Here is a 12,449-nt window from a genome sequence, read left to right on the forward strand (position 1 = left end):
GCCCCCCACCAAAGTAAAATAAGTAAGCTTAAAAAAAATAAAATAGAAACTACTGATTATAGCTGTTCATGTGGCAAATATTAAGCACCTACTTTTGCCAATGGCCTTGATGAAAACGTATTTCCTGCATTATTTATGTGTATATAGTAGAAACTGAATGGGTTTAAAGGAGAATGCAATCACTGTGATTGCCACAGTGGCTCCTGGAAGGATGTGGAAAAAGTGAAGAATTTCTCAGGGGTCCTCATGAACCCATTATCCATCTGTTTTGGAGCCTGGTCAAGCTGAGCCTGTGCAGTCAAAGCTAGAGTGTCATGCTTTCAGGGGCACAGTCCTTATGGCTTGGGGCTCTTTATTCCTTCACTCACCACAGTTTACACGTGTAAACTGTACAAAGCAAAAAGAGAAAAATAGCACCGTAAGCACCATAGAAATGACTAGAGTCTATGTTCTTTTTTATTTTTTTTAAATTTTTTTTTAACATTTATTTATTTTTGAGACAGAGAGAGAGAGAGCATGAATAGGGGAGGGTCAGAGAAAGAGGGAGACACAGAATCCGAAACAGGCTCCAGGCTCTGAGCTGTCGGCCCAGAGCCCGACGCGGGGCTCGAACCCACGGACCGTGAGATCATGACCTGAGCGAAGTTGGACGCTTAACCAACTGAGCCACCCAGGTGCCCCGAGTCTAGGTTCTTGAAGTTTTTATTTTAGAATTTCAGAAGTGCAGCAAATCATTTTAATATTCACAGTTTGCTCAATATAAACAATAAATTTTAAAATGCCCAGTTATAAATAATGCACATATTTCTAGTATTAACTCTCAGGAATTGTAAGGATTTATGTCAGCTAGACATAACTCAGGGAAAATTCTCTTTCCTGGTCCTTTTCAAATAATTTTCTCCTTTTGGCGTTTTCCTTTAGGGAAATAAATTCTTTATTATCTACCTCAAGTGGTCTAGTTTTTTTTAAAATACAAGATAAAATACAATATTCTTAGCTCATCTCATTCCGCTACCCTTTGGAGACAGCTCAGAGATGGCAGAGTCACTAATTTGGACTTTTAACCAGACACAGGAGAAAGGTGGGTTTGCTGGTGGAGGGATAAGCATCGTAAAATGGTCCCTGAAGCCAAATAGACTTTCTAAAACATTTTGTCATTTGGGGTTATCTTTGCCTCATCCACTCACTCTGAAAAACACAAAGTTGAATGTAATTACTATTTCCATTACACTGTTATGAAGATTAGGGGATACTAAGCTTTTTTCCTTCAGAACAAATCTCACGTTCCCAGCTTCTCATACCCGAGGCAGATGTTAGGATACAGATGAAATGCATGGATTATGATGGAATAGGTCCATAATGCAGCAAAAATTCTGTCACTCCTGAACATACCTAAATGTGAATCTCTTGCCCTTTTAAAGTAGAGTGTCATGTATCAAAAACAAAGAAGAGGAAACAGAATTCTGCTAGCTGAAATTAACTCTAAAGACAAAAATAGCAGAGTACCAGTATCTTTACTTCAGGTATTTCTAACATGCTTTATGTTTCTTACCTTGCACAGCTGAACTATTTCCCTACATAACTGAAAGGTGCCATGCTCAGTGAAGCTCACAAAATTGTAGTTTTGATTTAGTGACAGATGAGCCTGACTGGCACTTTCAAAATTGTCAACTTCAAATAAGCACGCTTTATAATTTGGAAATAGACCCTTATGGGCTCTTTCCCTGTCAAGAAATGTAACAGCTTATTTTTATGTATGTCTGTGTTTCCCAAAGGATGACATCAGGAAACTGGGCAAGCTGTTGATGCATGGTTCTTTCAGTGTCTGGACAGTTCACAAGGATCGTTATAAAATGAAGGATTTTATTCGATTTAAGCCCAGCCAGAGGCAAATCTATCTTTTTGAAAGAGGAATCGTGTTCTGTAAGATACGAATGGAGCCCAGTGACCAGGGCCTATCTCCTCATTACAGCTTTAAGAAATCCATGAAGGTAAAGGGGTCCTATTGCATTTGGGAATCAGCACGACCCTATGGAGAGAAATATCAATATCCTTGTTTTACAGATCAGGAAACTAAAGCCTAGAGAGGAGAGGTTAACTTGCCAAATGCCACACAACAGAACTAGACTCCACATCCAGACCTTTCTAACTCCAAAGTCAAGCTGGTAATCAGTCACTGAACAGGGTCAGGGCTGGCATTGAGAAAAGAGTGCTAGGTAGAGAAAAGGGACCATATGGCAGCCTGTCTGGACAAATTAATTGGGAAAGTACCTTCCAGGCAGAGGGGTGAAAGACTTGGTGATTAGAACATGGGCTGGATTTCATCTTTGACTTACCCTTCTCAACCACACATCTTTGCATACAAGCGTTGACAGTATCCTGGCTCTGGAGGTGTAGGAACCCACGTCTACACCAAGCATCATCTCTCGCCTGTGTAGGAAATATTTCATAGCTGGTGAGGAGACCCCCCTCCCCCCCCCACACACATGCATGTGTGCAACACACACACATTTGTGCTTTTGTGATTAAAGTTGCTAGTTGTTCATAGTAGCTTTTGTTATTTATGTTTCTTAGTGGAGACTAATTCAGTTACTATTATATACAGATTTGTGAAATACTTAGGTATTAAAGGAGAGATGATCTCTTTGCTTAAAGGTTGAGGAGTCCATGAAAAGATACAGTCTGTGTTGTCCCCTGAAACAGAGAAGAGAGATGACACTGTGTGCTTTATGCTCCTTGGGGCCATTAACAGACAACAACAAAACATGTGAAAGGAAGATAGAAGAAGAGAACTACCAAGGGTAGAAAGAACTGGAGTGGCTGACAGGGACAGTTTAAAAATCAGACAACAGTGGTACAGCAGTTTTTCTTCTTTCTTTACAATAGCTGAAGACACTTTCAGTTCGCCAGCTTGGAAGGGGGAGCAACAGAAAGTTTGAAGTTGCCAACCGAAATGGACTTGAGAAATACATCCTGCAGGTAAAGCTCATGCCTTCCTCACAGGTGTTTGCTACTCTTTCCTTATTGTGTTCCCTGACTTGGCAAGTGTTTTCTATCTCATTATTCTAAAGGTCATCCAGAAAATAAAAACCCTGTCCAATTAATGTTCCATGTGATCTGATACTCAGAGTGTCTTCTTATCTGCAATTGCAGGCAACTTCAAAGGAAATCAGAGATTGTTGGTTTTCAGAAATAAGTAAATTACTAATGGAACAGCAAAACAATATTAAAGGTAAGGTTACCCCTGCTGACTTTAGTTTGCAGAGTTATACTGATTCTAATTTTGTGGTGGGTGTGCACACTGGGGATATTGTTAAAGAAAATGGTTTGCCAGGAAAGTAACTGTGGCCACATTTTCATGGCACCTGGAAGCACCTATGCTTGCTTTAAGTTGTGTGGGGTTTGTATGTGTGTATGTGTGTGGTTGTGTGTGGATGTGCCCCTTTCAACTGTGTTCCCCCTACATACCAAATTGTCAAGGTCAACTTTCTCAACCCCAAATCCCAAACCCATCCAAGATTATGTTATGGGGATTTAAATGGCCAGTACTACTTTCAGAAGCTGTACTGCTTTTTTTTTTTTTTTAAAGCTGAGATATAATTAGCATACCATAAAATGCACTCTTATTAAAGTGTATAGTTCAATGGGTTTTGATCTCTTCACAAGGTTGTGCAACCATCACCAGAACATTTTCATCACCCTCCCCGACAATAAAACCCTGTGCCCATTGGCAGTCATTCCCCATCTTCCTCCTCCCCTCTGACCCTGGCAACTGTGAATCTGCTTTCTATCTCTGTGGATTTTCTTTTTCTGGACATTTTACAGAAACAGAATCATATAACATGTGGCATGTTCTGTTTAGTTTCTTTCACCCAGCAAAATTTTTCCAGTGTTCATCCATATTGTAGCATGTCTCAGTGCTTTATTCCTTTCCATAGCTGAGATATAGTACGTTGTATGGATATAACATATCTGTTTATCCATTCATAAGCTGATGGATATTTTGGTTGTTTCCACTTTCTGGATAGTATGAATAATGCTGCTATGGAAACTTATGTATAAGTTTTTGTGTGAACCTCTGGGAAAAAATACATATATATATATTATACATGTATACATGTATATATATATATATAAATAATTTCTGGGCCATATGGTAACACTAACTCTATGCTAACTTTCTGAGGAATTTCCAAATTGTTTTCCAAAGCACTACTACCATTTCTTGTTTGCACCAGCAAGGTGTGAGGGTTCCATCTTCTCCCTTCCCTCACCAACATTTGTTATTGTCTTTTTATTATTACTATTATTATTATAGCCATCTCAATAAATATGGAATGGTAGCTCATTGTGGTTTTGATTTGCACTTCCCTAATGCTAGTAATATTGAGCATCTTTTCATGTGCCTATTGACTATTTAAAAAAAATTTTTTTAGGGGCACCTGGGTGGCTCAGTCGGTTAGGCGTCCGACTTCGGCTCAGGTCATGATCTCACGGTCTGTGAGTTCGAGCCCTGCGTCGGGCTCTGTGCTGATAGCCCCTTCCATGCTCATGCTCTGTCTCTCTCAAAAATAAATAAATGTTGGGGTGCCTGGGTGGCTCAGTCGGTTGAGCATCCGACTTCAGCTCAGGTCGTGATCTCATGGTCTGTGAGTTCGAGCCCTGCATCGGGCTCTGTGCTGACCGCTCAGAGCCTGGAGCCTGCTTCGGATTCTGTGTCCCTCTCTCGCTCTGCTCCTCCCCCGCTCATGCTCTGTCTGTCTGTCTGTCTCTCTCTCTCTCTCTCTCTCAAGAATAAATAAAACATTAAAAAAATTAAAAAAAAATAAATGTTAAATTTTTTTTTAATGTTTGTTTATTTTTGAGACAGAGAGAGACAGAGCATGAGCGGGGGAGGGGCAGAGAGAGAGACAGACACAGAATCCGAAGCCGGCTCCAGGCTCTGAGCTGTCAGCACAGAGCCCGATGCGGGGCTCAAACCCACAAACCGTGAGATCATGACCTGAGCCAACCAACTAAGCCACCCAGGCACCCCAACTTACTGGCCATTTGTATATTTTCTGTGAAGAAATGTCTATACAACGCTTATGTCCATTTTAAAATTAGATTATCTTTTTATAGTGGTTGTAAAACCTTATTTCTATATTCTGGGTACTAGACTTTTATCAGATATATGATTTACAAATATTTTTTCGCATTCTGTGGCTTGTGTTTTCGCTTTCTTGATCACTTCTTTGTTGAAGTCTAATTTATCTATTTTTTTCTTTGGTTGTTTGTGTTTTGGCGTCATATCTAAAAAATCATTGCCTAACGGCGCCTGAGTAGCTTAGTTGGTTAAGCATCCAACTCCTGATTTCAGCTCTGGTCATGATCTCATGGTTTGTGTGATCGAGCCCTGCATTGTCAGTGCAGAGCCTGCTTGGGATTCTGTCTCTCCCTCTCTCTCAATCCAGCCCTCTATCTCTCAAAATAAATAAATAAACATTAAAAGAAAAAAAGAAATCATTGCCTAATCCAAGATTTATACCTGTGCTTTCTTCTAAAAATTTGTTTTTAACTCCTTGATCCATTTTGAGTTAATCTTTGAATTAGGGATCTAAGCTTATTCTTCCACATGTCCCTGAACCGTTGGTTAAAAAGACTGTTCTGTTCTTCACTGAATGGTCTGGGCACTTTTTATGGATTCAAGTGCCTTAACAATGTTTGTATTCCCCCCAAATTCATATGTTGGAACTTTACCCAATGGTAACACCCAATGGTATTAGGAAGTGAAGACTTTGGGAGGTAATTAGGAGTAGGTGAGGTTATAAGAGTGGAGCTGACATGAATAGGATTAATACCATCATAAATGCCATGAGAGAATTTTCTTCCTATCTCTGCTCTCTGCTATGTGAGGATATAATGAGAAGTCAGCAACCTGCAACCCAGAAGAGAACCCTCACCAGAACACAACCATGTGATCTAAGATTTCCAAACCTCTAGAACTGTAAGAAATAAATTTCTGTTGTTTATAAGCCACCCAGTCTATGGTACTTTGTTATAGCAGCTTAAACTAAGACAACACCCTTGTTGAAAATCAATTGACCATCGATGCAGAATTTTTGGTTGACAGTCTTTTTCTTTAAGCACTTTGAATATGTCATGCCATTGTTTTGTGGCCTCCATAGTTTCTGATAAGAAATCAACTATTAATCTTATTTGAAAATGTCTTGCATATGACAAGCTGCTTTTCTCTTACTACTTTCAGATTCTTTCTCTTTTGATAGTTTGATATATCTATGTGTATCTCTTTGAATTTATATTTCTTGGAGTTTGTAGATAATTGGATGTGTAGATTCATTTTTTCATCAAATTTGGGAAGTCTTCAGCCATTATTTCTTTAAGTATTCTTTCAGCCTCTTTGTTTTTGTCTTCTTCTGGGACTTCCATTCTGTCTATATGGGTGTGCTTGATGGTGTCCTACAGATTCTTAGTGGCTCTATAAATTCTTTTTCATTCTTGGGGTGCCTGGGTGGCTCAGATGGTTCAGTGTCAGATTTCAGCTCAGGTCATGATCTCGCGGTTCATGAGTTTGAGCCCCACCCTGGGCTCTGTGCTGACAGCTCAGAGCCTGAAGCCTACTTCAGATTCTGTTTCTCCCTCTCTCTGTGCCCCTCCCCCACTCATGCTCTGTCTCTCTCTCTCTCTCAAAAATAATAAACATTAAAGTTTTTTTTAATTAAAAAAATAACTATTACAAAAATAAAATAAAATAATAAAATAAATAAATTCTTTTTCATTCTTTTTCTTTTTCTTCCTCAAACTGGATAGTTTCAATTGATCTATATCTAAGTTCTCTCACTCTTCTGTCTGCTCAAATTTGCTATTGAGCCACTCTACTGAATTTTTCTTTTTGGTTATTATACTTTTCAACCCAGAATTTCTACTGGCCCCTTTTAAATATAATTTCTCTGTATTTATTTTCTCAATTTGATGAGTGTTTGTTCTCATACTTTCCTTTAGTTTTTTGTTTTTTTTTTTTTTTTTTTTTTTGGTTTCCTTTAATTCTTTGAACATTTTATAAATAGTTGATTTAAAGTCTTGGTCTAGGAAGTCTAATATCTTGGCTTCCTCAGGGACAGTTTCTCTTGATTGCTTTTTTTCTTTTTTCTACATATGGGCCATGATTTCTTGCTCCTTTACATGGCTTACAATTTTTCTGCTGAAAACTGGACGTTTAAAATAATATAATATGGCAATTTTAGAAACCAAAGTCATCTCTATCTCCAGGGTTTTTTGTTGGTATCATTTGTTGTTTTGTTATTGTTTGTTTAGTGATTTTTCCAGTCCTTGCCAGGAGCTCTGTGTGGATAATGGGGTACACCTTCAACACATAGACAAACAGGTGACAGTTCCACCTTAGCTTTCACTTCCTATTTGTACAGAGCCCCAAGATCAACCAGAGATGAGAGCATAAGACCTTCTCAGATTTTTCATGAACATACATACAGACTTGGGCATGTAACATGGTCTTCCAGATTCTAAGGAATATTGGGAGCTTTTGAAAGCCACTATGGACATCTCATTCCCAAGTTTTACCTTTTAAACTTTTGATTAGCCTATTTTTGTCCCAGCTATTATCCAGTGCCTTGGGCAGCCAACAAGTTAAACAATTGCCTCTAGTAATTTTCTACAAATATTCCCGGGGAAAAGGTTTTTCACACTGTGCAAGCTCTGAATTGGTCTAAGGAAGACAGCCTTGTAAGTAGGGTGTTCCAAAGAACTCCCAAGCAAGTCGAATAATGACAGTTCTCTGGAAATGAAACTTTGATTGAACTCCAACCTCGTTCTGCCTCCTCCTATGGCTGCCAGGTTGTTAATTTTCACCATGACTGCAGGCTGTTGGTTTCCAAAGCTACCATCAAGAAGGAGGGGTTGGTTGGGAATAGGGCAGCTAAAATACCACAAAGTTCACTGTTCATACATACTAAGATACTGCCATTTTTCTTGAATAAATATTCCCCTGATTGCTGTAAGCCTTTGCTTAATTTCTAGTGTTCTGAAAGTATCGTTTCTGTTTTTGCCAGTTTTTTCCATGTTTTCATGGAGGAGACCATTTTTTAGGGTTTTTTTTTTCTCCTGAACTATTTTCACAGGTATCACTTGCTGAATGCCTTTTAATAATTAAAACTCATCTTTGAGTAGGCTTTGCTCTTTCACATTTGTTTTTTCAATTGATCCTCATAACAGCAGGGATATTTGATAGGAAAAATTCACAATAAGCTTGATCAATTGAGTTCAGATATTTCCTTCAGGTAATGTGAAGGCTAAGAAATACTAGTCTCATGTGGAAAATCTCTCTCCTATCATTTATACTGACAATGGTTGTTGTGTTTGGTAAGGAAAGTTATGTGACTATGAAAAGATAAACTTTGTCCTTAGAGACTTAGCAGGAATGCGACCATTTCACATTCTTTCGTGTCTTCTCTGACCATTAGGTGGATAGGAAGATGCAAGGGTGAGTATGCATCACAAGATGTAGAAAAAGATAATCTAAGAAGGGTGATTGGAAAACCACCACATCAGTTTTCTGTCACAACAACCAAGTGATGTAAGTTTCTTATTTAAACTTCTGGCCTTTGCCAAGAAATAATACTACATTATGTAGTTTGTTTTAATTTATATAAAGTTAATATGGGGAAAAACTACTTTTGCTTTTGAACTATTAATACTATACTAAATATATGTTAAGGTGATTGAATATGAGAGCTCTGGAGACATAAAACAGGAAGATGTAATAACCCCAGTAGAACTTCTGTTTTCCCCAGAAGCAACATTCTAGTCACAAGATTGTACTAGAAATCCTTACCATAGTTTCACAAAGGATGGTTTAGGGATAGCCTGCCTTAGAATTACTTGAAGAGCTTGTTACAAATGCAGGTATCTGGGTCCTATCCTAGAACTGTGGAATTAGGATAGCTGTGGTTAATGACTTGGAATATGCATTTTAGCTTATTAAAGTTTCTGGACAAAGACCTTAAACTATTATTTTTTAAATGCCTTTATTGAGGTATAATTAACAAAATAAACTGCACATATTTAAAATATACAATCTGATAAGTTTTGACACATGTACACACCTGTGAAAGCATCACCACAGTCAAGATAATGAACACATCTATCACCCCTACAAGATCATACCCCTTTTTATTACCTTTCTCCTATTCTTTCCTCATCCCCCATTGCTTTCCAGGTGGTCACTGATCTTTTTATCACTAAAGATTGGTTTGAATTTTCTATCGTTTCAGAAAGAGAATCATACAGCATGTACTTTTTTTGGTCTGGTTTCTCTCACTCAGCATAATTTTTGTGTTTTTGTGTAACAGTAGTGTATTCCTTTAAGTGCTGTGTAGTATTCCATTGTTTGGATATACCCCAATTTCTTTATCCATTAACAGGTAAATGCATAAATATTTTTCTTTTTGATATGTCTGGCTAGAGGTTTATCAATTTTATTATTTTTTTCAAATAACCAGCTTCTGGTTTCATTGATCTGTTCCATTCTTTTATTTTTTTAGATTCTATATCATTTATTTCTGTTCTAATCTTTTTTATTTCCTTCTTTCTGCTGGCTTTAGGTTTCATTTGTATTTCCTTTTCTAGTTCCTTGAGGTATAAGGTTAGGTGTTTATTTGAGATTTTTCTTGCTTCTTGAGGTAGGCCTGTATTGTTATATATTTCTCTCCTAGGACCACTTTTGCTGCATCCCAAAGGTTGTGTTTTCATTTTCCTTTGTCTCCATGTATTTTTTTATTTCTTCTTTGATTTCATGGTTTATCTATTCATTGTTTAGTAACAATGTTGTTTAACCTCCATGTATTATTTGTGGTCTTTCCAGACTTTTCCTTGTAGTTGACTTCTAGTTTCACAGTGTTGTGGTCAGAAAAGGTGCATGGTATGACTTCAGTTTTTTTGTTATTTGTTGAGTCCTGTTTGTGACCTCACATGTGATCTATTCTGGAGAATGTTCCATGTGCACTTGGAAAGAGTGTATATTCTGCTGTTTTAGGATGGAATGTGCTGAATATATTTGTTAAGTCCACCTAGTCCAGTGTGTCATTCAAAGCCATTGTTTCCTTATTGATTTTCTGTTTAGATGATCTGTCCATTGATGTAAATGGAGTGTTAAAGTCCCCTACTATTATTGTATTATTATCAATTATTTCCTTTATGTTTGTTATTATTTTATATATTTGCATGCTTCCATGTTGGATGCGTAAACATTTACAATTGTTTTATCTTCTTGTTGGATTGTCCCCTTTATTATTATATAGTGCCCTTCTTTGTCTCTTGTTACAGTCTTTGTTTTAAAGTCTAGTTTGTCCACTGTAAGTGTTGCTATTCTGGCTTTCTTTTGACATCCATTTGCATTAAAAATATTTTTCCAAACACGCACTTTTTTTTTTTTAACGTTTATTCACCTTTGAAAGAGAGAGACAGAGCATGAGTAGGGGAGGGGCCAAAAGAGTGGGAGACACAGAATCCAAAGCAGGTTCCAGGCTCTGAGCTGTCAGCACAGAGCCCGATGCGGGGCTCGAACTCACAGACTGTGAGATCATGACCTGAGCCGAAGTTGGGTATTTAACTGACTGAGCCACCCAGGTGCCCCTTTTTAAAAAAATTTTTTAATGTTTATTATTTTTGAGAGAGAGACAGAGCATGAGTAGGGGAGGGGCAGAGAGAGAGAGGGAGACACAGAATCTGAAGCAGGCTCCAGGCTCCAAGCTGTCAGCACAAAGCCCAATGCAGGGCTTGAACCCACGAACTGTGAGATCATGACCTGAGGTGAAGTCGGATGCTTAACCGACTGAGCCACCCAGGCTCCCCTCCAACCACTCAATTTTAACCTACAGGTGTCATTAGGTCTAAAGTGAGTCTCTTGGAGGCAGCATTTAGATGGGTCTTGGTTTTTTTCTTTATCCATTCAGACACCTTATGTCTTTGATTAGGGCACTTATCCATTTACATTCATAGTAATTATTGATAGATATGTATTTATTGCCATTTTATTTCTTGTTTTGTGGTTGTTTCTGGAGATTTTCTCTGTCCTTTCTCATCTTTCTCTCTTTCATGTTTTGCTGATTTTCTTTAGTGATATATTGGGATTTATTTCTCTTTATTTTTTGCATGTTTCTTAGTGGTTTTTGATATATGGTTGCCATTAGGTTTATATAACCTCTTCTGCAAATAGCAGTCTACTTTAAGTTGATATTTTAAGTCTATATTAAGTTGATAGTCTTTCAAATTTGAACCCATTCCCCTCCCCATGTTTTAGGTATATGTTATTATATTTTATATCCTTTTTTGTGTGTGAGTTCCTTGACTGATTTTTACAGAAATATTCATTTTTACTGCTTTTGTATTTCCTGCCTTTATATTGTCACTTTTAGTATCTCTTTTCCACTCACAGAGTCTCCTTTAATATTTCTTGCAGGGCTGGTTTAGTGGTCATGAGCTCCTTTAGTTTTTGTTTGTCTGGGAAACTCTTTATCTTTCCTTCTATTCTGAATGATAGCCTTGCTGGATAGAGTATTCTTGGCTTTTTATCTTGATGAGGTCCCAATAGTTCATTTTTGCTTTTGTTTCCTTTGCCTCCAGAGACATGTTGAGTAAGAAGTTGCTGCAGCCGAGGTCAAAGAGGTTTTTGCCTGCTTTCTCCTCGAGGATTTTGATGGCTTCTGTCTTATGTTTAAGTTTTTCATCCATTTTGAGTTTATTTTTGTGTATGGTGTCAGAAAGTGGTCCAGATTCATTCTTCTGCATGTTGCTGTCCAGTTTTCCCAACACCATTTGCTTAAGAGACTATCTTTATTTCATTGGATATTCTTTCCTGCTTTGTCAAAGATTAGTTGGCCATACATTTGTGGGTCCATTTCTGGGTTCTCTATTCTGTTCCATTGATCTGAGTGTCTGTTTTTATGCCAGTACCATAGTGTCTTTATGATTACAGCCTTGTAATACATCTTGAAGTCCGGAATTGTGATGCCTCCAGACTTGGTTTTCTTTTTCAGAATTGCTTTGGCTATTTTGGGTATTATCTGGTTCCATACAAATTTTAGGATTATTTGTTCTAGCTCGGTGAAGAATGCTGGTGTTATTTTGATAGGGATTGCATTAAATACGTAGATTGCTCTGGGTAGTATTAACATTTTAACAATATTTGTTCCTCCATTCCATGAGCATGGAGTATTTTTCCATTTTTATTTTTGTATGTCTTCTTCAATTTCTTTATAAGCTTTTGATAGTTTTCAATGTATAGAAATTTCAGCTCTTTGGTTAGATTTATTCCTAGGTATTTTATGGTTTTTGGTTGCTTTTGTTAATTTTAATGGGAGTTCTCTGTGCCTCCTGGATCTGGATTTCCTTCCTCAGATTAGGGAAGTTTTCAGCTATTATTTCTTCAAATGAAT

The 12,449-nt window shown here is 37.6% G+C and overlaps 1 protein-coding gene across 2 annotated transcripts in view; it reads left to right on the plus strand.

Moving 5' to 3' along the window:
• Positions 1–12,449, plus strand: part of MCF2L2 (MCF.2 cell line derived transforming sequence-like 2) — a 263,631-nt gene that overhangs the window by 227,228 nt on the left and 23,954 nt on the right. For both annotated transcript variants that reach the window (XM_053221168.1, XM_015063590.3), the window contains 3 exons: positions 1,776–1,991; positions 2,887–2,979; positions 3,154–3,232. In XM_053221168.1, coding sequence (XP_053077143.1) covers positions 1,776–1,991; positions 2,887–2,979; positions 3,154–3,232 — 388 coding nt within the window. The remainder of the gene's footprint in view (positions 1–1,775; positions 1,992–2,886; positions 2,980–3,153; positions 3,233–12,449) is intronic.

Source organism: Acinonyx jubatus, chromosome C2 (assembly GCF_027475565.1).
Source record: "Acinonyx jubatus isolate Ajub_Pintada_27869175 chromosome C2, VMU_Ajub_asm_v1.0, whole genome shotgun sequence".
In the NCBI taxonomy this organism is placed as follows: Eukaryota; Metazoa; Chordata; class Mammalia; order Carnivora; family Felidae; genus Acinonyx; species Acinonyx jubatus.